Raw genomic sequence first — 25190 nt, 5'->3', positions numbered from 1 at the left:
TCATGTGGGAGGGTATGTGTCCATGTGCAGGATTGCATCAGGATGTGGTCAGGATTTTCCATCAGTATTTGTACGCCAAAACCAGGAGTGGGTGATAAAAGCAAAAGTGTGCCTGTTTTCGTATTATACTTTACCTAATTTTTACACTCCTGGTTTTGGCTTACAAATACTGATGGGAAATCCTGCCCAAATTCTGATGCGATCCTGAATGTGGACACATACCATGCATGTTTTTTGGGTACGTCTTGTTGATGGCATGTGCATTTGTCCATGCTGTATAATTGGTTATTTGCCTTTTTCTGATGTATTGACTGTATAGTGGTCTGTGCAGCATGTGGTTTAAATTTTTTTTTTTTTTTTTTTTTTTTTTTTTTTAAATCTGATGTGTTTTTTAAAAAAGTCTAGCGGTGTGCAGCTTGTGGTTTGAATGTGTGAGTGTGGGGTTTTTCTATTTAATAAAAGTGTTGAATTTTTTTTTATTACAGTTATAACCATTTGCAGTTGAAGTACTTGTATTTAAAATAAAGAGCATGTCAGCTCCTTGTGATTTTTAAAAAAAAAAGTGCAAAAAAAAAATTATAATAAAATGTTTATTAAAAAAATGTCCGTAGTATTATTTCATAAAGGTAAATTTAAAACTGGTGTATGTACCAATGGTTACACATGCAATACAGGGTTGGTTGAGGGCTCATTTTTTTTAATAAAGGTTAACCTGTAAAGTATTTTTTTTTTTTTTTGGGGGGGGGAGAGGTTATTTATTTTAAATAAAATGTGTCAAATATATTTTTTCATGGTGTTAACATTAAAAAATTTTGTTTTTTGGGACATGGAAATGAATGGTATAACGTGCAACTTTTTGGGGGGGTTTTGGTGTTCACCTGTATGAACATTTCTGACATCATTTTAGTAGGGTGTTTATCATTGAACATTACCTAGTTCAGGGGGTGGTCTAACTATAGATCCATTATACATATAACAGATAAACCAGGACCGCAGCCGCTGCCCACCAGGACACAGCCGCTGCCCACCAGGACCACAGCTAAAGAGCTAGAAGTAAGTTTTGAAGACCCCAATCTGCTACTTCAATGTGTCGAGCAGATTGCAAGTGTGTCTTTAACTTACAGAACCACCAGGACACAGCCGCTGCCCACCAGGACACAGCCGCTGCCCACCAGGACACAGCCACTGCCCACCAGGACACAGCCGCTGCCCACCAGGACCACAGCTAAAGAGCTAGAAGTAAGTTTTGAAGACCCCAATCTGCTACTTCAATGTGTCGAGCAGATTGCAAGTGTGTCTTTAACTTACAGAACCACCAGGACACAGCCGCTGCCCACCAGGACACAGCCGCTGCCCACCAGGACACAGCCACTGCCCACCAGGACACAGCCGCTGCCCACCAGGACCACAGCTAAAGAGCTAGAAGTAAGTTTTGAAGACCCCAATCTGCTACTTCAATGTGTCGAGCAGATTGCAAGTGTGTCTTTAACTTACAGAACCACCAGGACACAGCCGCTGCCCACCAGGACACAGCCGCTGCCCACCAGGACACAGCCGCTGCCCACCAGGACACAGCCGCTGCCCACCAGGACCACAGCTAAAGAGCTAGAAGTAAGTTTTGAAGACCCCAATCTGCTACTTCAATGTGTCGAGCAGATTGCAAGTGTGTCTTTAACTTACAGAACCACCAGGACACAGCCGCTGCCCACCAGGACACAGCCGCTGCCCACCAGGACACAGCCACTGCCCACCAGGACACAGCCGCTGCCCACCAGGACCACAGCTAAAGAGCTAGAAGTAAGTTTTGAAGACCCCAATCTGCTACTTCAATGTGTCGAGCAGATTGCAAGTGTGTCTTTAACTTACAGAACCACCAGGACACAGCCGCTGCCCACCAGGACACAGCCGCTGCCCACCAGGACACAGCCACTGCCCACCAGGACACAGCCGCTGCCCACCAGGACCACAGCTAAAGAGCTAGAAGTAAGTTTTGAAGACCCCAATCTGCTACTTCAATGTGTCGAGCAGATTGCAAGTGTGTCTTTAACTTACAGAACCACCAGGACACAGCCGCTGCCCACCAGGACACAGCCGCTGCCCACCAGGACACAGCCACTGCCCACCAGGACACAGCCGCTGCCCACCAGGACCACAGCTAAAGAGCTAGAAGTAAGTTTTGAAGACCCCAATCTGCTACTTCAATGTGTCGAGCAGATTGCAAGTGTGTCTTTAACTTACAGAACCACCAGGACACAGCCGCTGCCCACCAGGACACAGCCGCTGCCCACCAGGACACAGCCACTGCCCACCAGGACACAGCCGCTGCCCACCAGGACCACAGCTAAAGAGCTAGAAGTAAGTTTTGAAGACCCCAATCTGCTACTTCAATGTGTCGAGCAGATTGCAAGTGTGTCTTTAACTTACAGAACCACCAGGACACAGCCGCTGCCCACCAGGACACAGCCGCTGCCCACCAGGACACAGCCACTGCCCACCAGGACACAGCCGCTGCCCACCAGGACCACAGCTAAAGAGCTAGAAGTAAGTTTTGAAGACCCCAATCTGCTACTTCAATGTGTCGAGCAGATTGCAAGTGTGTCTTTAACTTACAGAACCACCAGGACACAGCCGCTGCCCACCAGGACACAGCCGCTGCCCACCAGGACACAGCCACTGCCCACCAGGACACAGCCGCTGCCCACCAGGACCACAGCTAAAGAGCTAGAAGTAAGTTTTGAAGACCCCAATCTGCTACTTCAATGTGTCGAGCAGATTGCAAGTGTGTCTTTAACTTACAGAACCACCAGGACACAGCCGCTGCCCACCAGGACACAGCCGCTGCCCACCAGGACACAGCCACTGCCCACCAGGACACAGCCGCTGCCCACCAGGACCACAGCTAAAGAGCTAGAAGTAAGTTTTGAAGACCCCAATCTGCTACTTCAATGTGTCGAGCAGATTGCAAGTGTGTCTTTAACTTACAGAACCACCAGGACACAGCCGCTGCCCACCAGGACACAGCCGCTGCCCACCAGGACACAGCCGCTGCCCACCAGGACACAGCCGCTGCCCACCAGGACCACAAAACGATGTCCTCTTCTGACAGCCCTCCTCCACAGCAACAGCGTGTATCGGTAAGTTAACACAAAATTTTTTTTTTTTTTTAAATTTCTTTAAATTAAATTTTTATGGATAACTACATGCATACATTATGTTTCAACAGGAAGCTGAATCAGATGAGGAGCTGTCAGAAGGGGGCGAGACGGGTGGAGAGATGCAAGTGGAGGAGGAACCAAGTGTAAGTAGTGGTGAAACAGTTGCTTCGCACATCACACTGCACCATACACAAAACAGATTACTAAACACCTGCCTACCTTAACTGAGAATTTGTTTCCTTCATTTCAAGCTGCTGCTGCTGCTCCTGCTGCTGCCGCTGAAGGCTCTCCCAGACAGTCCCAGAGTCGGCGGACTCGTCGCCACGGTCGGCCATCAGTGAGTTTTTTTTTTGGGGGGGAGGGGGATTCTATTGGTACTTTAGTATTTCAGTGTACTAATTTGTTTGTTTTCCTTTTTTTTTTTTTTTTTTTTGACACAGGCTTCACAGCGTGCTCCCGCAGAAGAGGAGGATGATGATGATGATGACATTGATGTAGACTGTCTCATCGAGGAGGTTCGTGAGCGGGAGCCGCTGTGGAACATGGCTGACCGCAGGCATGCAGATACCGGTGTCACCCGTCGGCTCTGGGACGAAGTGTGTCGCACCCTGTTTCCAAGGCGGGAGAGCCTTCATCCTCAGCAGCAGAGCAAACTAGGTAAGTATTCACTTTCCAGTGATGTTTTGAGCTGACTGTAATGTATTGCATTTACCAATTTTTTGTTTTTTCTTTTGATTCTTGTCTTCACAGTTGGAAAGGTTAGGAAGCGGTGGCGGTCACTGAGGGATCGCTTTAAGAGGGAATTCAATGATGAGATGAAGGCCCCGAGTGGCTCTGCAGGAAGGAAGAGGAGCAGATATAAATATGGCCAGGCCCTCTCCTTCCTGAGGCGAACCATGCTAAGCAGAGTGTAAGTATTCTACAGCCCAATTATAACCATGTTAACCTGTCTACTTAGTTTGCTTTCAGTCAGGGCTTTTTCATTCCAATGTATTAATTTCTTTTGTTTTTTCTTTCACAGCACCTTCTCCAGCCACCGGGCGCCTGCATCTTCCTCTGCGCCCTCTGAAGCGATCCCTCCTGAGTCCGCCACTGAGGGCCACGTCGGTAGGCCCCACACCTCTGTCCCCTCCTCTGACCCCTCTGTCCTCTCCTCTGACCCCTCTGTCCCCTCCACTTCATCCGCCCCAAGCAGTGGAGCATTATTGCAGGCTTCATTGCTCGCATCTGATGCTGAACAGTTAGCGTTCCCTTTACCCCACCCCTCTGATCCTGCCACCTCGACACCACCATTAGGTTCGTGGCGGCAGCGCCAGAGGGGTCAGGAAAGGAGCTATGCTCCTGAGTTCTTACACCTGAATGCATCCTTCCAAGGCTCTTTCAAAATTTTGGGAGAGCAAGTGACTGCTGGTTTCAACATGGTGCAATCACGCATCAGTGAAACAAGCCAGGAAACCAGCAGTCGCTTGGATAGGCTGCATTCAGCTGTAAGTCCCGATCCGGCCAACCTTTTTTTCCAATCCATGCTCATGAGCATGGAGAAGCTTTCTTTTGAGCAACAGATGCGGGTAATGAATACCTGCCATAATGCTGCACTGCAGGCCATTAATGAATCGACCCACACACCTCACCACACCTCCACTCCAATTCCACACCAGGCCCCATTTCCACACCATACCCCCCATTACCAAACCCAGCCCCAATACCCACACCAGCAGCATTACCAAACCCAGCTCCAATCCCCACACCAGCACCATTACCAAACCCCACGCCACTCCCACTACCCTACCCAGTCACAATACCCGACCCAGTCCCCACAACAATCCCGGCCCCTAGACCAAATTACTTCCCCAATGTTTTCCTTACTGAACTTTTCTCTTCCACCTACCCCAACACCACCCCCCTCTGGTCAGCCTCTTGGTTTAACCCCCACTTCCACTGCACCCCAAACAAGTAGGGTTTCCCCACCTATCGACGTGGTCCAACCTTCCGGCACATCCTCCTCTCATATCTCCACCCAACACTTTGAAAATTTGTAAAGTGTGTAAATAAGATTCTAAAAAATGTTCTAATTTTTCTATAAAAATGTTGGAAAATATATATATATTTTTTTTGCAAAACAAAAAAAAAAAAAAAAAAAAAGAGTTAAAATAAAATTCGGATTACAATTCTACTCTTTGTGTGTGTGTGGATTTATTAAGGTAATATAATAAAAAAAGGTTTAATAAAAACAAACACCAGACATGTAAAGGGTATAACATAATGGTTTTACTAGCAAGAAAACCACGCTTTTGGGCCTTTTTTTTTGGGGGGGGGGCAGAAACACTTTTTTTACATAACCAAAACACATGGGAAACAGGTTACACATGGGAAACAGGTTACACAATCATGTCTTGCCACGGGATCCGCCCGACAGGTGAGACAAAATAATCGGCAAACTGGTCCCTCATCCTTGTAACTGAACCTGTAGAGCGAACCGAGCTGCTGCGGTAGTCCCACAAGGTGGTCTCCAACTCTTCATCATCCAAAGAAACGGGCTCCTTTGACAGGACAAAGTTGTGGAGCACCACACAGGCTTTAACTACCTCGTCTATAGTTGTTGTTTTCAGCTTGATAGCCGTCAGCAGAACTCGCCACTTCGCCGTCAATATGCCAAAGGAACACTCCACTACTCTTCGTGCTCTAGTAAGCCGGTAATTAAAGACCCGCTTGGTATGGTTTAAGTTCCGGCTACTGTACGGTTTCAGTAGGTGCAGCGACAGTTGAAAGGCTTCATCACCTACAAAGACATATTCCAGGGCTGGGTCATTTGTTCCTGGCAGTGGTCTGGCTGGCGGGAAATCGTAGCTCTCTCCATAAAGGCAACGACCCATCGGAGAGTTTTTAAACACTTGCGAATCATTGGACCGTCCATACGCTCCAATGTCCACGGCAAGGAACCTGCAGTTGGCGTCTGCAATAGCCATAAGGACGATGGAGAAATACTTCTTATAATTATAATACTCCGATCCTGTTCCTGCCGGTTTCGCAATCCTTATGTGTTTCCCGTCAACTGCACCCACACAATTAGGGAAATTGCAAATTTGCTGAAACTCTTCAGCACTTCGCAACCAGATTTCCGTGGATGGTTGGGGGATATACTCTGGTTGCAAAGTGGTCCAAACAGCCCGACATGTGTCCTTCACTATTCCAGAGATAGTTGAAATGCCCAGCCTGAACTGATAATGGAGCGAAGTCATAGATTCACCCGTAGCTAGGAAACTTTATAAAAAAAAAAAAAAAAAAAATGTTAAAAATTGTTTGTCTGTGCAATTTTTTATAATATGGCACTGTTAATTTTTTTTAAAATGACAGGAGACCCAATAAAACCAGCATGAATCCGGTGTAAAAAAACAGTGGAATGTCCGCCAAGAAAACCCAAATTACATGCTGCAGAAAATAGTGCGCAATATGTCAGCGCAGTATTGTCTGCAGCATGTAATATAACATTCAAAATGACCAATGACAGGAAAAAAGCAGTTGCATGTCATCAAACCCAAAAAACCCAAAAAAAAAAAAACTGCAGAAAATGCAACGCAATATTTCAGCGCAGTATTTTCTGCAGTCTGTTATCTAACATTCAATATGAGCAATGACATTTAAATAAAGCAGTTGAATGTCCGCCAAGAAAACACAAACTACATGCTGCAGAAAATAGTGCGCAATATGTCAGCGCAGTATTGTCTGCAGCATGTAATATAACATTCAAAATGACCAATGACAGGAAAAAAGCAGTTGCATGTCATCAAACCCAAAAAAACCCAAAAAAAAAAAAACTGCAGAAAATGCAACGCAATATTTCAGCACAGTATTTTCTGCAGTCTGTTAACATTCAATATCAGCAATGACATTTAAATAAAGCAGTTGAATGTCCGCCAAGAAAACCAAAACTACATGCTGCAGAAAATAGTGCGCAATATGCCAGCGCAGTATTTTCTGCAGCATGTAATATAACATTCAATATCAGCAATGAAATAAAAAAAAGAGGCTTACCGCAGGGTCACCATCAGCCGCTCCGCCGGTGTGATGGCAAGCCTCATCCTTGTATCCTGTCTTCGGATGACATCCTCCAGTTTTGCAAGCAAAAAATCAAAATGTTCAATCCTCATCCGCACGTAGTTGTGGAATTTGTGTGGATTGTGCCGCAACTCCAGGTACAGAGTGGACTGGACACCCCGGGTCATCCGTAGTTGATTAATCGGATGAATCCACATTCGTCTTCGTCTCCGTTGCTGCAGAAGCATCCTACGCCTTTCCGCTGCCGCCTCCTTCTCCCGCACTATGATATCCAGGCGATTTGTCTCAAAGATAACGTCGGTAACCAAACTAGCAATCCTCCCAAGAACACCTTCCATCGCTGCCACAAAACTAAAACCCACAAAGATGGGCTGTAAATACAGTACTATATAGTTTTTCAAATTTTCCAGTAGCCAATCAAATTTTGGGAGCCTCCCCTTTTAAAAACGGATCCGTCGGAAAAACGGATACAACGGATGGTAAAACGGATACAACGTATGCAACGCATCCAGTATTTTCGACGGAAACGTTTAGCGGATTTGCGACGGATCCGTCGAAATGCTGGATGCGTGGCATACGTTTGTCACCGTTTTTCAATTTTTTGACGCATCCGTTTTTTCGGCAAAAAAACGGATTTGCGACGTAATGCAGTAAACGCTAGTGTGAAACTAGCCTTACTGATACATGTGTGCATCTTCTTGAGTATCGGCATTTCTGGATTAAGATAATTGCCCCATTGAGTCCTGTGTGCTTCTTTTTTAATAATCTTTAATAATTCTTAGTGTATGAGAACAACATGCCTGCAAGGTTTACATTATAACACAGGAAACATTGTGAAATCTCCTAACATGACACACGCTGGCAGCAGTGTAAGAAAATAAAGCTTGACTGAAAGATTTAATTATGTAGTTCCTTATCAGATTTGGGACAGTGTAAGTAATGCATGTAAATAGTCAACATGCCAGCTTAGGTTATTTCCAATTACACAGTGTTTTTTCAGAGGGCAACCTGCGTTTTTTTATGAATTTAACTGAGAAAATAGATTGTACCTTGATAAATATAAATTTTGCTGAAAAACGAACAATTCAAATAGGACTGTAACTAAAGTTGGCCTAATTCACTTTTGTCACATCAAAATTCTAGGGATCTAAGCTATAGGCAGCTGATTGCAGGGATTCTTACACTGTGGAGCTGTTTTAGCTGCTTCTGAACATGTGATTCTACTGAAATATCAGAAGAGTACTGAAAAATAGGTTACAGAAAAGGTGCACCAATGTCAAGAAACAGGTATCACCCAATAATTACATGTGCAACTAGCCTCTTCACAGTGGAAAAGTACAGGAATCCTAGTGTTACCTAGTGGAAGCAGCAATCCTATAAGTCAATATCTACTCTTTAAAGAGCCTTCTCCCCTGACTTAGGATATACAGCTGTGAAGTGTGTGAGAGCGGTAGCCATGACTGAGCTGCTGTCCTGTTATGCTCTGCCACTTTACAGATAAACAGTGTCCCAGTAAAAGTGTGTTGTTAGGTGTGGGGTGCATCACACTCATTTGTAGGCTGTAGGCATCAGCTGTCTCCAGGCCTCCATCCTCAGGAGCCACCACACACAACTCTGGGGACACCTTGTTGATTGCAACAAGCAAACATTTACTAGTCAATCTAAGTTGATCAAGTGGTAGCACATGAGATAGGCCACAGCAATTCATATTACTTACTTTCTTAGCAGAGCACGCCTTCAGACCTACCATTCAGTCCTCCTTGAACAACCCTTTGCCCACAGGCTCTGTTAGCGCCAGGGATCTCCCTTCCCATTCAGCAGAGCACCCGGGATCCATTACCTTCTGTCTTGGTGGGCCCTGTCCATCTTCCCTTGTGCGCCAAAGGACACGATGTGATCGGCAGCCCCTAAGTCAGACCTTGGGCTCTGGGCGCAACAGGTGAGTATTGTCATGACTGTGTTGTCGGGTGTCCCAGGACCAGGGGCTCCTTTCCTGTCCCTAATGCTGGGGTCAACCTAACTCACACTGTTAGGACACCAGGGCCATGTACCTTGCCTTAGCTCCTGAATCAGCACTCACTCTGTACCCTTCCCCCACTCAGGGAAGAGGGGAGTAGTAGTGTACCATAATAAATCAACCAAACTAACTAACAAGGTAATACAAACAGGGATAAAGGAAAATACCAATAATAAAAATATACAGTGGGGAAAAAAGTATTTAGTCAGCCATCAATTGTGCAAGTTCTCCCAGTTAAAAAGATAAGAGAGGCCTGTAATTGACATCATAGGTAGACCACAACTATGAGAGTCAGAATGAGAAAATAAATCCAGAAAATCACCTTGTCTGATTTGGCAAGATTTATTTTGCAAATTATGGTGGAAAATAAGTATTTGGTAATTAACAAAAGTTCATCTCAATATTTTATTATTTAACCTTTGTTGGCAATGACAGAGGTCAGACGTTTTCTGTAAGTCTTCACAAGGTTGGCACACACTGTTGGTGGTATGTTGGCCCGTTCCTCCATGCAGATCTCCTCTAGAGCAGTGATGTTTTGGGCCTGTCGCTGGGCAACACAGACTTTCAACTCCCTCCAAAGGTTTTCTATGGGGTCGAGATCTGGACACTGGCTAGGCCACTCCAGGACCTTCATATGCTTCTTACAAAGCCACTCCTTTGTTGCCCTGGCAGTGTGCTTGGGATCATTATCATGCTGAAAGGACCCATCCATGTTTCATCTTCAATGCCCTTACTGATGGAAGGAGGTTTGCACTCAAAATCTTACGATACATGGCCCCATTCATTATTTCATGTACACGGATCAGTTGTTTTGGTCCCTTTGCAGAGAAACAGCCCCAAAGCATGATACTGCCACGACCATGCTTCACAGTAGGTATGGTGTTCTTTGGATGCAACTCAGCATTCTGTCTCCTCCAAACACGACAAGTTTTGTTTCAACCAAACAGTTCTACTTTGGTTTCATCAGACTATATGACATACTCCCAATACTCTTCTGGATAATCAAAATGCTCTCTAGCAAACTTCAGACGGGCCCGGACATGTACTAGCTTAAGCAGGGGGACACGTCTGGCACTGCAGAATCTGAGTCTCCGGTGGTTTAGTGTGTTACTGATGGTAGCCCTTGTTACGGTGGTCCCAGCTCTATGCAGCTCATTCTCTAGGTCCCCCCATGTGGTTCTGAGATTTTTGCTTACCATTCTTGTTATCATTTTGTCCTCACGGGGTGAGATCTTGCGTGGAGCCCCAGATCGGTGGAGATTGTTAGTGGTCTTGTATGTCTTCCATTTTCTTATTATTGTTCCCACAGTTGATTTCATCACACCAAGCTGCTTGCCTATTGCAGATTCAGTCTTTCCAGCCTGGTGCAGGGCTACAATTTTGTTTCTGGTGTCCTTCGACAGCTCTTTGGTCTTCACCATAGTGGAGGTTTGGAGTGTGACTGTTTAAGGTTGTGGACAGATGTCTTTTATAATGATAATAGGTTCAAACAGGTGCCATTACTATAGGTAATGAGTGGAGGACAGAGGACCCTCTTAAAGAAGAAGTTACAGGTCTGCGAGGGCCAGAAATCTTGCATGTTTTTAGGTGACCAAATACTTATTTTCCACCATAATTTGCAAAATAAATCTTACCAAATCAGACAAGGTGATTTTTTGGATTTGTTTTCTCATTGTGACTCTCATAGTTGTGGTCTACCTATGATGTCAATTACAGGCCTCTCTCATCTTAAGTGGGAGAATTTACACAATTGGTGGCTGACTAAATACTTTTTTCCCCACTGTACTCACACAAACAACAGAAGTAAACACCAGGGTGTGGAGAATGGGGTAAAACCAAAGTAGGAGAAGGAGGGGATTAGCACAAAACCAAAACATAGCAACAGTCTCAGACACATCTACCAAACGCTTTCTCAAACAATAATAAACCACTATCTCCTAAACCATGCAGCATGAAGCTAACTCTGGCAATGAGTGCTTGCCAGGGCCCAGAATATATAGCAGAGGGGAGTGGCCAACTGATCAGCTGAGAGCCTTAGGGTACTGTCACACTCTGCAACTTTCCAACGATCACGACCAGCGATACGACCTGGCCGTGATCGTTGGAAAGTCGTTGTGTGGTCGCTGGGGAGCTGTCACACAGACCGCTCTCCAGCGACCAACGATGCCGAAGGCCCCGGGTAACCAGGGTAAACATCGGGTTACTAAGCGCAGGGCCGCACTTAGTAACCCGATGTTTACCCTGGTTACCAGCGTAAAAGTAAAAAACAAACAAACCGTACATACTCACATTCCGGTGTCTGTCAGGTCCCTTGCCGTCTGCTTCCCGCTCTGACTGAGTGCCGCCGTAAAGTGAAAGCAGATCACAGCGGTGACGTCACCGCTATGCTCTGTACTGCCTTACGGCCGGGAGTCAGTCAGAGCGGGAAGCAGACGGCAAGGGACCCGAAGGACACCTGAATGTGAGTATGTACGTTTCTTTTTTTTTTTACTTTTACGCTGGTAACCAGGGTAAACATCGGGTTACTAAGTGCGGCCCTGCGCTTAGTAACCCAATGTTTACCCTGGTTACAAGCAACGATCGGGAGATCCAGCGACGAAAGAAAGTTCCAAACGATCTGCTACGACGTACGATTCTCAGCAGGGTCCCTGATCGCTGCTGCGTGTCAGACACAGCGATGTCGTATGGATATCGCTGGAACGTCACAGATCGTACCGTCGTAGCGATCAAAGTGCCACTGTGTGACAGTACCCTTAATGCAGGAAAGCTTCCAAGAGCTCTCAACTGACCAGATTAACCCCTGTATTCTAAAAGAAACCTCTACCGTTTAATATGAAGGTGAAGTGCTTCTAAACAGTGCAGGGGTAGGAGAAATCAGATGCTGCAATCTTCTGCCTCCTCTCTGTTGCAGTAAATCTGTGACAAGTATGCTCGGGATTCCAGTATGACATCCTACTACCTAGAATTGTGGTCACATGCTGACCCTAGTAGCCCACTGGACTTGAACTTAGACTTGTCACTGCACTTCTCTGATCCCAGATCACTAACCCAAGAATAAAAGAGCTCATGTTCTTGGGTCCCTAGGCCAGCATAACAACTGTCCATCAGTCCTTGAGCACTTACCAAGTTCTCCTCCTGAACAACACTTCAATTAGGTGGTCCTCTCTGTTAGAACCACAGACTAATGTTCATCCAAGTACATGTTGCCTGTAAAACAATGGAGACTTAGACCCACACAACAACAGTTGTCCAACAGTCCATGGACAGAGTTCAGATTCTTCAAATGGGTATGGACATTGGGTTGTCCATTTGCCTCACTGGGTCCGCATGACTCCAGTCTCATCAGTTTGGAGACCCTGACACATCATGCCCACATTCTTTATAACCATTGGTCTGTTGGCCAACACATCAATAGCTCCAGCAGTCCAGGAGCACAGTCCATACAGTCACTCATAAGTCCTTTAAGCCAAGAGTATAGTTCACACAGACCTGACCCAGCTGTAACACTGGGTTGTCAGCTTCCTACCCTGCACCTTTTGTGAACAACAGTCCGTTTAAAGTGCACAATGCTGCCCTAGTGTCATGCTCGAAGTCCCTGGGGGCCAAGTTCATGGCAAATAAGAGGTAGAGTTCATGGAAAGATGGGCCAGAGTCCATGGGGCATTTTATCAGAGTCCATAAAGGCAGAAAAGGGTTTGAGACTCTTAAGTGGTTCACAGTCCCTCAATCCAGCAGGGAGGATACGCAATGTGGGAAAAACACAAAACTTCATCCATCCTGGCCAACACCCTTCACATTTAAGGTCACTTACCTTCAGGAATGCGAAACAGTTCCCTTCTCATTTTCCTTTTCTCTTTCATGCAACGAGCACAACTTCAGCTTGGTCAGAGTAGACCTAATATAATCCTGTGCTTACCCTGCCCTACTGAAATTATACATTAACACTTTACATTACTTACCCGTGCTGTACATGTCACAGGGTTACCACGATATGGAGGAGCCAGAAGACTGCATCATCTGATTGCACCTTACTCCTACACTGAAAAGAAGCACTTCACCTTCTTTTTAAACAGTATAAATTTCTTTTGGCAGTACAGGGGATATTTTGCCATGTTGAGAGCTCTGGGAGCTAGGGCTCTCAGCTGAGCACTGTTAGCCACTTCTATCCCCTATATAATCTGAGTCCTGACTGACACACATTGTCAAGAGTAGCTTTTGCTGCAGGAGGCTGGGAGGATAGTAGTTTGTGGTTATAGGAGTAGGAGTTTGGTGGGTTTATATTTGACTGTTTGGTTTAGTGAGTATGATATTTCCCTTCTCTTCCCCTGTTTAGGTTTTACCTCATCCTCCACTCCCCACTGCATTCCTCAGTTATATGTGAGTGAATATTTGTGCGCCTGGTATTTTCCATTTCCCTTGTTTGTGTTACCTTGTTCATCTGGTTGGTGTACTACGGTGCACTACAACTTTCATCTTCCCTGGGTGGGGGAAGGGTACAGATGGAGGGTGGATTGAGGGGATAAGGCAAGGTATGTGGCCCCGACATCTTCACCTTCAGAAGTAACCCAGGGAACAGGGCAAGCTAGGGTGCCCCCTAGCGTTAGGGCCAGGAATGAGCCTCTTGTCCCGGGTCACCTGACAACAGAGTTGTGACAGTACATTACCATAACACATTATGCAAGATGCACATCACTATTCACATTGCATGTAATACCACATAATACACATAATACACGTAGTGCGATTGTTGTGTTCAAGAGCAGTAACAGGGTAAGACTGATTTGACAGGGAGTCGGGTACATCAAATGTAATTTATGATATAGCACCATATTGCAAACTCTTTGCAATGCATAAAAAGGTAAACAACCATATACAGTATTTCAGTTTATACATATAATCTTTCATTGTATCATTGATAAACTAGATTTTAGAAGGCGTCACAATATAGAGGACATGGACATGCAGAACCGGAGAAGGCATGTATTCAATTATAGGTCTTTACACAATATAGCAACATTGGGTAGTGAAGTAATGAATAGACTGAGTTATTAAATGGAACCTTTCACCTCCAAATATGCTTGTCATGGTTTTATCACTCAGTGTGGCCTAGGAACGCTATGAGTGATAGATCGGCCACCCTATAAGATCTCTAGCATAGTGGACATTCGGTATTGTGAGTGATAGCCCAGTAATCCAATCTGAAGCTGATGCATGCTAGTCTTTCAGTATCTTGACTGACAGCCATGCTGCTCGATGTGGCCTAGCCTGCTGGCTTTAATCCAGGTATTTCCTATTCTTGTTAATTTGGTAGCTATTTAGCAGGCTAGCAATGAGCAGACCATTGTCAGCTGTAGCTTTGCTCAGTGATGTGTGTGCTTTGCTCTGTGTCTGATTTACTGATATTGTTGATGGACCTTGGATTTATCTTGACTATTCGTGTGTGTTATCCCTATTGCTCTTGACACTCTCAGGTACCTGACCCCAGACTTGGCTTCTGAATATCTGTTTCTCTTATCTTGACTTGCCCTCCTGGCATTTGACCCCGGACTGTTATTTGACCATGCTTTTGTCTTGCCCCTCTGTACTACAAGACCTCCTGGTATCTGATCTCTGACCTCCCTGACTACCCTGTCTCACAGCTTATCCGTGATTAGTGACTCAGCGTCACAATGCTATATACCTGTAGATATAGTGATAGTGTATAGGTAAATAGCAATTTAATTATGTCTCCCTGGAACAGTGGCTGCAGGGAGAAAATGAAGTAATATTCTCTCAGCAGCGTTTCACTTCCAGTCATCGGAGAGGTGTAGGGAGCGGTTACAGAAGCTGGTCACTACACAATGAGCACGGCTGCAATCACTTCCTTGTACATTAATTGACAACCTGCTCTGCACACACATGATGCAAACAAACTCTGCAGAGCAGGCTGTCAATCAAGGTGCAGGGGAGTGATAACAACACACTCACTGTGTAGTGATCACTATAACTTCATTTTCTCCCTGTAGAGGCTGCTATAGGAAGCCTGCTAGGCATGATTTAAAAGCTATTTGCCTGCAGATTATCACTATATCTGTAAAAATATTGCATTTTTGGAGCTTACCAGTTCACTTTAAAATGGGGTTTCCACTACTCTTACAAACCCTTCTGAATCCCTATGTTTTCCTGAAATAATAACGCGTATATTCACCTTCTGTGTGATGCCTTTCCAGCAGTGTCGGCTCTGAATCTCCGGGGGCTTGTGTGACATTGTGATGTCTCACAGTTCCTGCAGTCAAGTGTTGACTTCATTCTCCTCTCCTACGAACGTGATTGACATCTGGAGTTGGTGAGAGAGCAATATCAGCTCTCACTTCCTCCAGATGTCTTGATTTGTTTGAAGAAGGGGAGAGTGAAGTCAGTTCTGATTGGTCACAGAGATGGCTTGACATAACAATGTCACACAAGCCCCAGGAGATGGTACCACCCCTGGAATGGCAGCTGCATCAAGAGTGAGCATAAGTGTTATTATTTTACTGGGGGGAAACACAGGGGCTCAGATGGGGTTGTCTGAGTAATAGATAACACCTCAAAGTAAGAAAACTAGCTAATAAGTTACAATGTGCGAATATGAGTAAAGGTCAGCTGATCAGCAAGGTAACCTACTAGTCTCTAATTCCAGCAGGAGAAAACATACAGGTGCATCTCACAAAATTAGAATATCATCAAAAAGTTAATTTATTTCAGTTCTTCAATACAATAAGTGAAACTCATATATTAGATAGAATCATTACAAACAGAGTGATGCATTTCAAGTGTTTATATCTGGTAATGTTGATGATTATGGCTTACAGCCAATGAAAACCCAAAACTCATTATCTCAGTAAATTCGAATACTATATAACACCAGCTTGAAAAAATTATTTTAAAATCCGGAATGTTGGCCTACTGAAATGTCTGTTCAATAAATGCACTCAATACTTGGCCAGCAAACTCACCTTACCTTAACCCCATAGACAATCTATGGGGTATTGTTAAGAGGAAGATGAGAGACACCAGACCCAACAATGCAGACAAGCTGAAGGCTGCTATCAAAGCAACCTGGGCTTCCATAACACCTCAGCAGTGCAACAGACTGATCGCCTCCATGCCACTTCACATTGATGCAGTATTTGATGCAAAAGGAGCCCCGACCAAGTATTTAGTGCTTTTACTGAATATGCATTTAAGTAGGCCAACATTTTGGATTTTTAAAATCATTTTTTTCAAGCTGGTGTTGTAAAGTATTCTAATTTAGGCTTCTTTCACACTTCCGTCGGCAGGCGGCCATCATAGAGCGTCGCTGCGATGTATCGACAGATGTCTTAAAAATAGTGGAAAATGGATGTAACGCATTCAGTTTTTTGACTGATGCGTTGAATTGGCACTGCCTGAATTTGAATGTAGAAAATTCGAGAGAGAGAGAGATTTTCCCCTGACTAGAAAATACTTCCAGGCATGCCCAGAATGGAAAGACGAGATACGTCACTGGATTCCTGTTTTTGACGGTCAGCGACGGATCCTGCGTCCATAGGCTTCCATTATAGCTGACGACGGGCAGCGCAGGACCCGATAGCAATTTTCCAATGGATCCAGTGCACGACGGATGAATCGTATGGCCATCCGTCACAATCCGTCGCTAATACAAGTCTATGGGAAAAAACAGGATCCTGCAGAAAAATTTGCTAGATCCTGTTTTTTCAAAAATTGATGGATTTTGACCGGAGAGAAAGGATGGAAATGTGAAAGAGGCCTAACTGAGATAATGAGTTTTCATTGGCTGTAAGCCATAATCATCAACATTAACAGAAATAAACACTTGAAATAGATCACTCTGTTTGTAATGACTATATAATATATGAGTTTCACTTTTTGTATTGGAGAACTTAAATAAATTAACTTTTTGATGATATTCTAATTTTGTGAGATGCACTTGTAATGGGAATGTGTTTTACTTTGGCTCCTTGATAGCTTGGCACTCTTTTGGCTTTTAGTTTTCTAGCTTTTTAATATATGGTATTAGTCTTTACAAATGTATCTATTGTAATTGACACTTGTACTTATTTCCACGGACCGAATCTAGCAGGTTACTTTGCTGGTCTACTATCTCTACCTCTATTAGCACATTGTAACACTTTGGCTAGTTTTTTTACATAATTACTCAATCTGTTTGTTGCTCCAGTACACATGGTAATAGTATATGTTATATCCTGTATGTACTAGTACCGTAATTTATTTACTATATTGTCTTCTACTGCATTGTCTGATACCTTCTTACATTATATTTCTGAATTTTTCAAACAAAGATTATTTTTTTATACTGACATATAAAGTACTTGTTTGTTGGTCTTTTTGTATATTGGAATTGCATTTTCTCTTTCAGGCTGCCGTCACATATTCAGTATTTGGTCAGTATTTTACATCAGTATTTGTAAGCCAAACCAGGAGTGGGTGATAAATGCAGAAGTGGTGCATATGTTTCTATTATACTTTTCCTCTATTTGTTCCACTCCTGGTTTTGGCTTACAAATACTGATGTAAAATACTGACCAAATACTGCTAGTGTGACGGCAGCGTTAGAAGACCAGAGGGTAGTGCAAAGGATGTAAGTTCTGTCTTAACCCCTTCGTCACAGCCATTTTCCGTTTCTTCATTTTTTGTTTTTTCCTCTCCTTCTTCCAAGAGCCATGACTTTTTTATTTTTCCATCCACATAACAATATGAGGGCTTGTTTTTTGCAGGATGAATTTTACTTTTGAATGACAGCAATCATTTTATTATGTGATTCACAGGAAAGCGGGGGAAAAGAATTACAACTGTGATAAAATTGCAAAAAAAGCGCAATTCCACAATTTTTCTTTTGGGTTTTTCATTTACCATATTCACTATACGGTAAAATTGACATGTCAATATGATTCTTCAGGTGAGTATAATTACGCAGATTCCAAACATGCACAGTTTTTTTTAATTGAGGTTTTGAAAAAAAAATTGGAAATTTGTCAAAAGACTTTATTTTGCTTGTGTTGCCATTTACCAACACCTATAATATTTTAAGTTTTTGGTTAATGGGGCTGTGTGATGACTTATTTTTTGCGCATTGAGTTAAGGTTTTTATTGATACCATTTTGGGGTAGATACAATGTTTTGGTCTCCGCTTATTATATTTTATTGCAGTGTTGTAGCTGCTGAAAAAATGTAATTCCTTTTCGATTTTTGTTCTAATAACACTGTTTACCAATTGGATTAATTTATTTTATTTTTTGATCGGACTTTTATCGCCATAGCGATAACAAATATGTTAATTTATACTTTTTTTATTTTTAATGGGAGAGAAAGGGGTGATTTGAATTTTTTAAGTTTTTTATTTTTTTAAACATATATTTTTTAAATGTCTACTCCACTTCTTAGTTCCCTTAGTGGACTTGAACCTGTGATTGTCTGATCACTTGTACTATACACAGCAATACAATAGTATTACTATGTATTTTGAAAATCGTGGTCTCCTATGAATGCCAGCTACAGGCTGGCTTTCACAGGAGTACCGTAATGACAGGCACAGGGACCTCCAACAGACTCCTAGCCATCATGGCAACCCATTGGTGCCCCGAGATTACGTCACTGCCAGAGATTGACAGTGGCATTTAACAGGTTAAAACCCATAAGCCCAGCTCTGTTCCACCAACGGCTTTTAGAGTCAGAAGAAGGTAAAATAAAACAGCCATCATCTGCCAGGAAAGGACAGGGTTCCAACATATGATGTAACTGTGCGTCATATGTCGGGAAGGGGTTAAAGGAAATCTAGTGCCAGGTTTTGCTATGTAATCTGAGACTCATGATGTAGGAACAGAGACCATGATTCTAGCGATGGATCACTTACTATTATGATTGCTGCAGTTTTGATAAAATATCTGCTTTCTCTGCTGCAGATCTAACAGATCTCTGAATGCTGATCTCTTTAAAACCTCGCCCATACCACTGATTGGCAGCTTTCTGTGTACACTGTAAATTGTCAGAAAGCTGCCAGTCAGTGGTGAGGGTGGGGTTACACAGAGCAGGAGAACTAGATGTCACAAGACAACTAGTCCTCTAGTGATAATTTCCTGCTAATAAAATATTGATTTTATTGAAACCACAAAACAGCTGAGTAAATGACACATCATTGGAATCAAGGTATCTGCCCCTATGTCATGCTGCACTTAGCTAAAACTTACTAAGGCCGGTTTCACACGTCAGTGGCTCCGGTACGTGAGGTGACAGTTTCCTCACGTACCGGAGCCACTGACACACGTAGACACATTGAAATCAATGCATCTGTGCAGATGTCATTGATTTTTTGCGGACCGTGTCTCCGTGTGCCAAACACAGAGACATGTCAGTGTTCGTGGGAGCGCACGGATTACACGGACCCATTAAAGTCAATGGGTCCGTGTAAAACACGTACCGCACATGGACGTTGTCCGTGTGCAGTCCGTGTGCCGTGCAGGAGACAGCGCTACAGTAAGCGCTGTCCCCCCCCACATGGTGCTGAAGCCGCCATTCATATCTTCTCTGCAGCAGCGTTTGCTGTAGAGAAGATATGAATAATCCTTTTTTTTGTTTGTTTCTCGTGTTTAACATAAAGATCCATGTCCCAACCTCCCTCCCACCCCCTGTTCGCTCGCCCGCTGTTCTTAAAATACTCGCCCGCCTCCCTCGCAGTGTCCTGTCCTGGCCGCAGCTTCTCCTGTATGCGGTCACGTGGGGCCGCCCATTACAGAAATGAACATGCGGCTCCACCCCTATAGGATGTGGAGCCGCATATTCATGACTGTAATTGGTGGCCCCACGTGACCGCTCATACAGTAGAAGGAGCGGCCAGGACAGGAAGCAGCGCCAGCGAGGGAGGCGGGTGAGTATTTTAATAACAGCGGGCGGGCGCACAGGGGGTGGGGACATGGATCTTTATGTTAATCCCTTCCCGACCTGTGACACAGCGTATGCGTCATGAAAGTCGGTGCCAATCCGACCTGTGACGCATATGCTGTGTCAAAGAATGATCGCGCTCCTGCAGGCCGGGTGAAAGGGTTAACTCCAATTTCTCCCGACCTACAGGGACAGGGGGAGTGGTACTTCAGCCCAGGGGGGGTGGCTTCGCCCCCCCCCCCCCCGTGGCTACGATCGCTCTGATTGGCTGTTGAAAGTGAAACCGCCAATCAGAGCAATCTGTAATATTTCACCTATGAAAATTGGTGAAATATTACAATCCAGCCATGGCCGATGCTGCAATAGCATCCGCCACAGCTGGAGACCCCAATCTGCCCCCCCCCCACCGCCACCGATCTCCTCTCCATCCTGTCATGTCCCATGCTCCCCTCCGTCCTCCTGTCCGCTCCCCCGTCCTCCTGTCTGCTCCCCCCATGCTCCGATCCCCCCCCGTGCTCCGATCGCACCACCCCCATGCTCCGATCGCACCCCCCTATACTTACAGAGCTCTGATGTCCCTCCCGGTGTCCTCGGTCTTCTCCATGGGCGCCTCCATCTTCCAAAATGGCGGGAGCATGCACAGTGCGCCCGCCGAATTTGCCGGCCGGCAGATTCTTTCCAGGTACATTTTGATCGCTGTGCATGTTCTATCACAGCGATCAAAATAAAAAAAATAGTAAATAACCCCCCCTTTATCACCCCCATAGGTAGCGACAATAATAAAATACAGAAATTATATTTATTTTTGTTTTTCCATTAGGGTTAGGGTTAGGGGTAGGGTTAGGGGTAGGGTTGCACTTAGGGTTAGGGTTGCACTTAGGGTTAGGGTTGCACTTAGGGCTAGGGTTGCACTTAGGGATAGGGTTGCACTTAGGGATAGGGTTGCACTTAGGGTTGCACTTAGGGTTGCACTTAGGGTTAGGGTTGCACTTAGGGTTGCACTTAGGGTTAGGGTTGCACTTAGGGTTGCACTTAGGGCTAGTGTTGCACTTACGGTTGCACTTAGGGTTAGGGTTGCACTTAGGGATAGGGTTGCACTTACGGCTGCACTTAGGGCTAAGGTTGCACTTAGGGCTAGGGTTGCACTTAGGGCTAGGGTTGCACTTAGGGCTAGGGTTGCACTTAGGGCTAGGGTTAGAATTAGGGTTAGGGTTGCAATTAGGGTTAGGGTTAGAATTAGGCTATGTGCACACGGTGCGAATTTGGCTGCGGATCCACAGCGGATTGGTCGCTGCGGATTCGTAGCAGTTTTCCATCACGTTTACAGTACCACATAAACCTATGGAAAACTAAATCCGCTGTGCCCAAGGTGCGGAAAATACAGCGCGGAAACGCTGCATTGTATTTTCTGCAGCATGTCAATTCTTTGTGCAGATTCCGCAGCGTTTTACACCTGCTCCATAATAGGAATCCGCAGGTGAAATCCACACAAAAAACACTGTAAATCCTCGGTAAATCCGCAGGTAAAGCGTAGTGCGTTTTACCTGCAGATTTTTCAAAAACGGTGCGAAATACCCGTACACAAATTCGCAACGTGGCCACTTAGCCTTAGGGTTAGGGTTGGAATTAGGGTTAAGACTAGATTTAGGGGTGTGTTGGGGTTAGGGTTGTGGTTAGGGTTAGGGGTGTGTTGGGGTTAGTGTTGGAGTTAGAATTGAGGGGTTTCCAATGTTTAGGCACATGAGGGGGTCTCCAAACGCGACATGGCGCCACCATTAATTCCAGCCAATCTTGCGTTGAAAAAGTCAAATGGTGCTCTCTCCCTTCCGAGTCCCGACTTGTGCCCAAACAGTGGTTTACCCCCACATATGGGGTAACAGCGTACTCCGGAGAAACTGGACAACAACTTTTGGGGTCCAATTTCTCCTGTAACCCTTGGGAAAATAAAAAATTGGGGGCTAAAAAATTATTTTCGAGGAAAGAAAAATTATTGATTTTCACGGCTCTGCGTTATAAACTTCTGTGAAGCACTTGGGGGTTCAAAGTGCTCACCACATATCTAGATAAGTTCCTTTGGGGGTCTAGTTTCCAAAATGGGGTCACTTGTGGGAGGTTTCTACTGTTTAGGCACATCAGGGGCTCTGCAAACGCAACGTGACACCCGCAGAGCATTCCATCAAAGTCTGCATTTCAAAACATCACTACTTCACTTCCGAGCCCCGGCATGTGCCCAAACAGTGGTTTACCCCCACATATGGGGTATCAGCGTACTCAGGAGAAACTGGACAACAACTCTTTCTCCTGTAACCCTTAGGAAAATAAAAAATTGCGGGCTAAAAAATTATTTTTGAGGAAAGAAAAATTATTTATTTTCACGGCTCTGCGTTATAAACTTCTGTGAAGCACCTGGGGGTTCAAAGTGCTCACCACACATCTAGATTAGTTCCTTGGGAGGTCTAGTTTCCAAAATGGGGTCACTTGTGGGGGAGCTCCAATGTTTAGGCACACAGGGGCTCTCCAAACGCGACATGGTGTCCGCTAATGATTGGAGCTAATTTTCCATTCAAAAAGCCAAATGGAGTGCCTTCCCTTCCGAGCCCTGCCGTGCGCCCAAACAGTGGTTTACCCCCACATATGGAGTATCCGCGTACTCACGATAAACTGGACAACAACATTTGGGGTCCAATTTCTCCTGTTACCCTTGGGAAAATAAAAAATTCCGGGCTAAAAAATCATTTTTGAGGAAAGAAAAATTATTTTTTATTTTCATGTCTCTGCGTTATAAACTTCTGTGAAGCACCTGGGGGTTTAAAGAGCTCACTATGCATCTAAATAAGTTCCTTGGGCGGTCTAGTTTCCAAAATGGGGTCACTTGTGTGGGAGCTCCAATGTTTAGGCACACAGGGGCTCTCCAAACGCGACATGGTGTCCGTTAACAATTGGAGCTAATTTTCCATTCAAAAAGTCAAATGGCACGCCTTCCCTTCCGAGCCTTGCCGTGCGCCCAAACAGTGGTTTACCTCCACATGTGAGGTATCGACGAACTCAGGAGAAATTGCCCAACAAATTTTAGGATCCATTTTATTCTGTTGCCCATGTGAAAATGAAAAAAATTGAGGCTAAAAGAAATTTTTTGTAAAAAAAAAAGTACTTTTTCATTTTTACGGATCAATTTGTGAAGCACCTGGGGGATTAAAGTGCTCACTATGCATCTAGATAAGTTCCTTGGGGCGTCTAGTTTCCAAAATGGGGTCACTTGTGGGGGAGCTCCAATGTTTAGGCACACGGGGGCTCTCCAAACGCGACATGGTGTCCGCTAAAGATTGGAGCCAATTTTTCATTCATAAAGTCAAATGGCGCTCCTTCCCTTCCGAGCCCTGCCGTGGGCCCAAACAGTGGTTTACCCCCACATATGAGGTATCAGCGTACTCAGGACAAATTGGACAACAACGTTCGTGGTCCAGTTTCTCCTTTTACCCTTGGGAAAATAAAAAACTGTTGCTAAAAGATCATTTTTGTGACTAAAAAGTTAAATGTTCATTTTTTCCTTCCATGTTGCTTCTGCTGCTGTGAAACACCTGAAGGGTTAATAAACTTCTTGAATGTGGTTTTGAGCACCTTGAGGGGTGCAGTTTTTAGAATGGTGACACTTTTGGGTATTTTCAGCCATATAGACCCCTCAAACTGACTTCAAATGTGAGGTGGTCCCTAAAAAAAATGGTTTTGTAAATTTTGTTGTAATTATGAGAAATCACTGGTCAAATTTTAACCCTTATAGTTAGCAAAAAAAAATTTGTTTCCAAAATTGTGCTGATGTAAAGTAGACATGTGGGAAATGTTATTTATTAACTATTTTGTGTCACATAACTCTCTGGTTTAACGGAATAAAAATTAAAAATGTGAAAATTGCGAAATTTTCAAAATTTTCGCCAAATTTCCATTTTTTTCACAAATAAACTCAGAAATTATCGACCTAAATTTACCACTAACATGAAGCCCAATATGTCACAAAAAACATTCTCAGAACCGCTAGGATCCGTTGAAGCGTTCCTGAGTTATTACCTCATAAATGGACACTGGTCAGAATTGCAAAAAATGACCAGGTCATTAAGGTCAAAATAGGCTGGGTCATGAAGGGGTTAAACACGAGAAACAAAAAAAAAAAGGATTATTCATATCTTCTCTACAGCAAACGCTGCTGCAGAGAAGATATGAATGGCGGCTTCAGCACCACGTGGGGGGGACAGCGCTTACTGTAGAGCTGTCTCCTGCACGGTGCGTGTGGTACCCAGTCAGCACACGGGCAGCACACGTGTGCCACACTGATGTGCCACAGAAACGCACGGGGACACGGACACGGATAACTCCGGTACCGATTTTTCCGGTCCAGGAATTATCTGGACGTGTGAGACTGGCCTAAAAGATTTCCTTTAACGATAGGGTCCAGCCACAAGACAGCTAAGGAGATCAGTTATCACTTTTTGATAATGAATAAGCGAACGGATGATTGCGAGTCCCCTAAGGGGGCCAACTGAAATCAGTAAATAGTAAAAAAAAAACAAAAAAAAACCTATAAATTCAAATCACTTCCCTTTCCCCCATTGAAAATAAAGATTTTAAAAAAATTTAAAAATACACATATGTGGTATTGCCGGGTTCAGAAAAGGCTGATCTATCAAAATATAAAAACAACTACCGTAACCCAATTGGTAAACACCTTAAATGGAAAAGATTCAAGAACACCAAAATTACGCTTTTTTGGATGCCGCAGTTCCCCCAAAAAGGCTGTAATATGCGATCAAGAATTCAACTCTACCCCACAATGGTAATAACAAAAATGTTGTCTCGGCCCGGAAAAAATAAGCTGTCATAGAGCTTCATCGGCCGAAAAATAAAAATATTACGGGTCTTGGAAAATGGCAACACAACCCCCAATTTAAAAAAAAAAAAATTCTGATTTTTTTTTTTCACCACTAAAATTATAAAAAAAAGGATATGATTGGTATCACTGTAATCGTATTGATGTGGAGAATTGAATTGCAGGG

At 44.2% G+C, this 25190-nt stretch overlaps 2 protein-coding genes across 3 annotated transcripts in view; both read left to right on the top strand.

Moving 5' to 3' along the window:
• TMEM117 (transmembrane protein 117) overlaps nucleotides 1–25190 on the top strand; it is a 606553-nt gene that overhangs the window by 550729 nt on the left and 30634 nt on the right. The window lies entirely within an intron of this gene.
• Nucleotides 3245–5263, top strand: LOC143776114 (uncharacterized). The gene is made up of 4 exons (XM_077265135.1): nucleotides 3245–3492; nucleotides 3596–3812; nucleotides 3906–4065; nucleotides 4177–5263. Exons 2-4 carry the CDS (start codon nucleotides 3698–3700, stop codon nucleotides 5192–5194), a joined length of 1293 nt encoding a protein of 430 aa, XP_077121250.1. The 5' UTR covers nucleotides 3245–3492; nucleotides 3596–3697; the 3' UTR covers nucleotides 5195–5263.

Source organism: Ranitomeya variabilis, chromosome 5 (assembly GCF_051348905.1).
Source record: "Ranitomeya variabilis isolate aRanVar5 chromosome 5, aRanVar5.hap1, whole genome shotgun sequence".
In the NCBI taxonomy this organism is placed as follows: domain Eukaryota; kingdom Metazoa; phylum Chordata; class Amphibia; order Anura; family Dendrobatidae; genus Ranitomeya; species Ranitomeya variabilis.
This window is presented reverse-complemented; position numbering and strand designations above follow the sequence as displayed.

Excerpts from the sequence above, each read along its gene's own strand:
- LOC143776114 (XM_077265135.1), top strand. The coding sequence starts at position 3,698 with ATGGCTGACCGCAGGCATGCAGATACCGGTGTCACCCGTCGGCTCTGG. Across the intron at positions 3,813-3,905 it reads TCAGCAGCAGAGCAAACTAG|TTGGAAAGGTTAGGAAGCGG; the intron begins GTAAGTATTCAC and ends TTGTCTTCACAG. Across the intron at positions 4,066-4,176 it reads CGAACCATGCTAAGCAGAGT|CACCTTCTCCAGCCACCGGG; the intron begins GTAAGTATTCTA and ends TTTCTTTCACAG.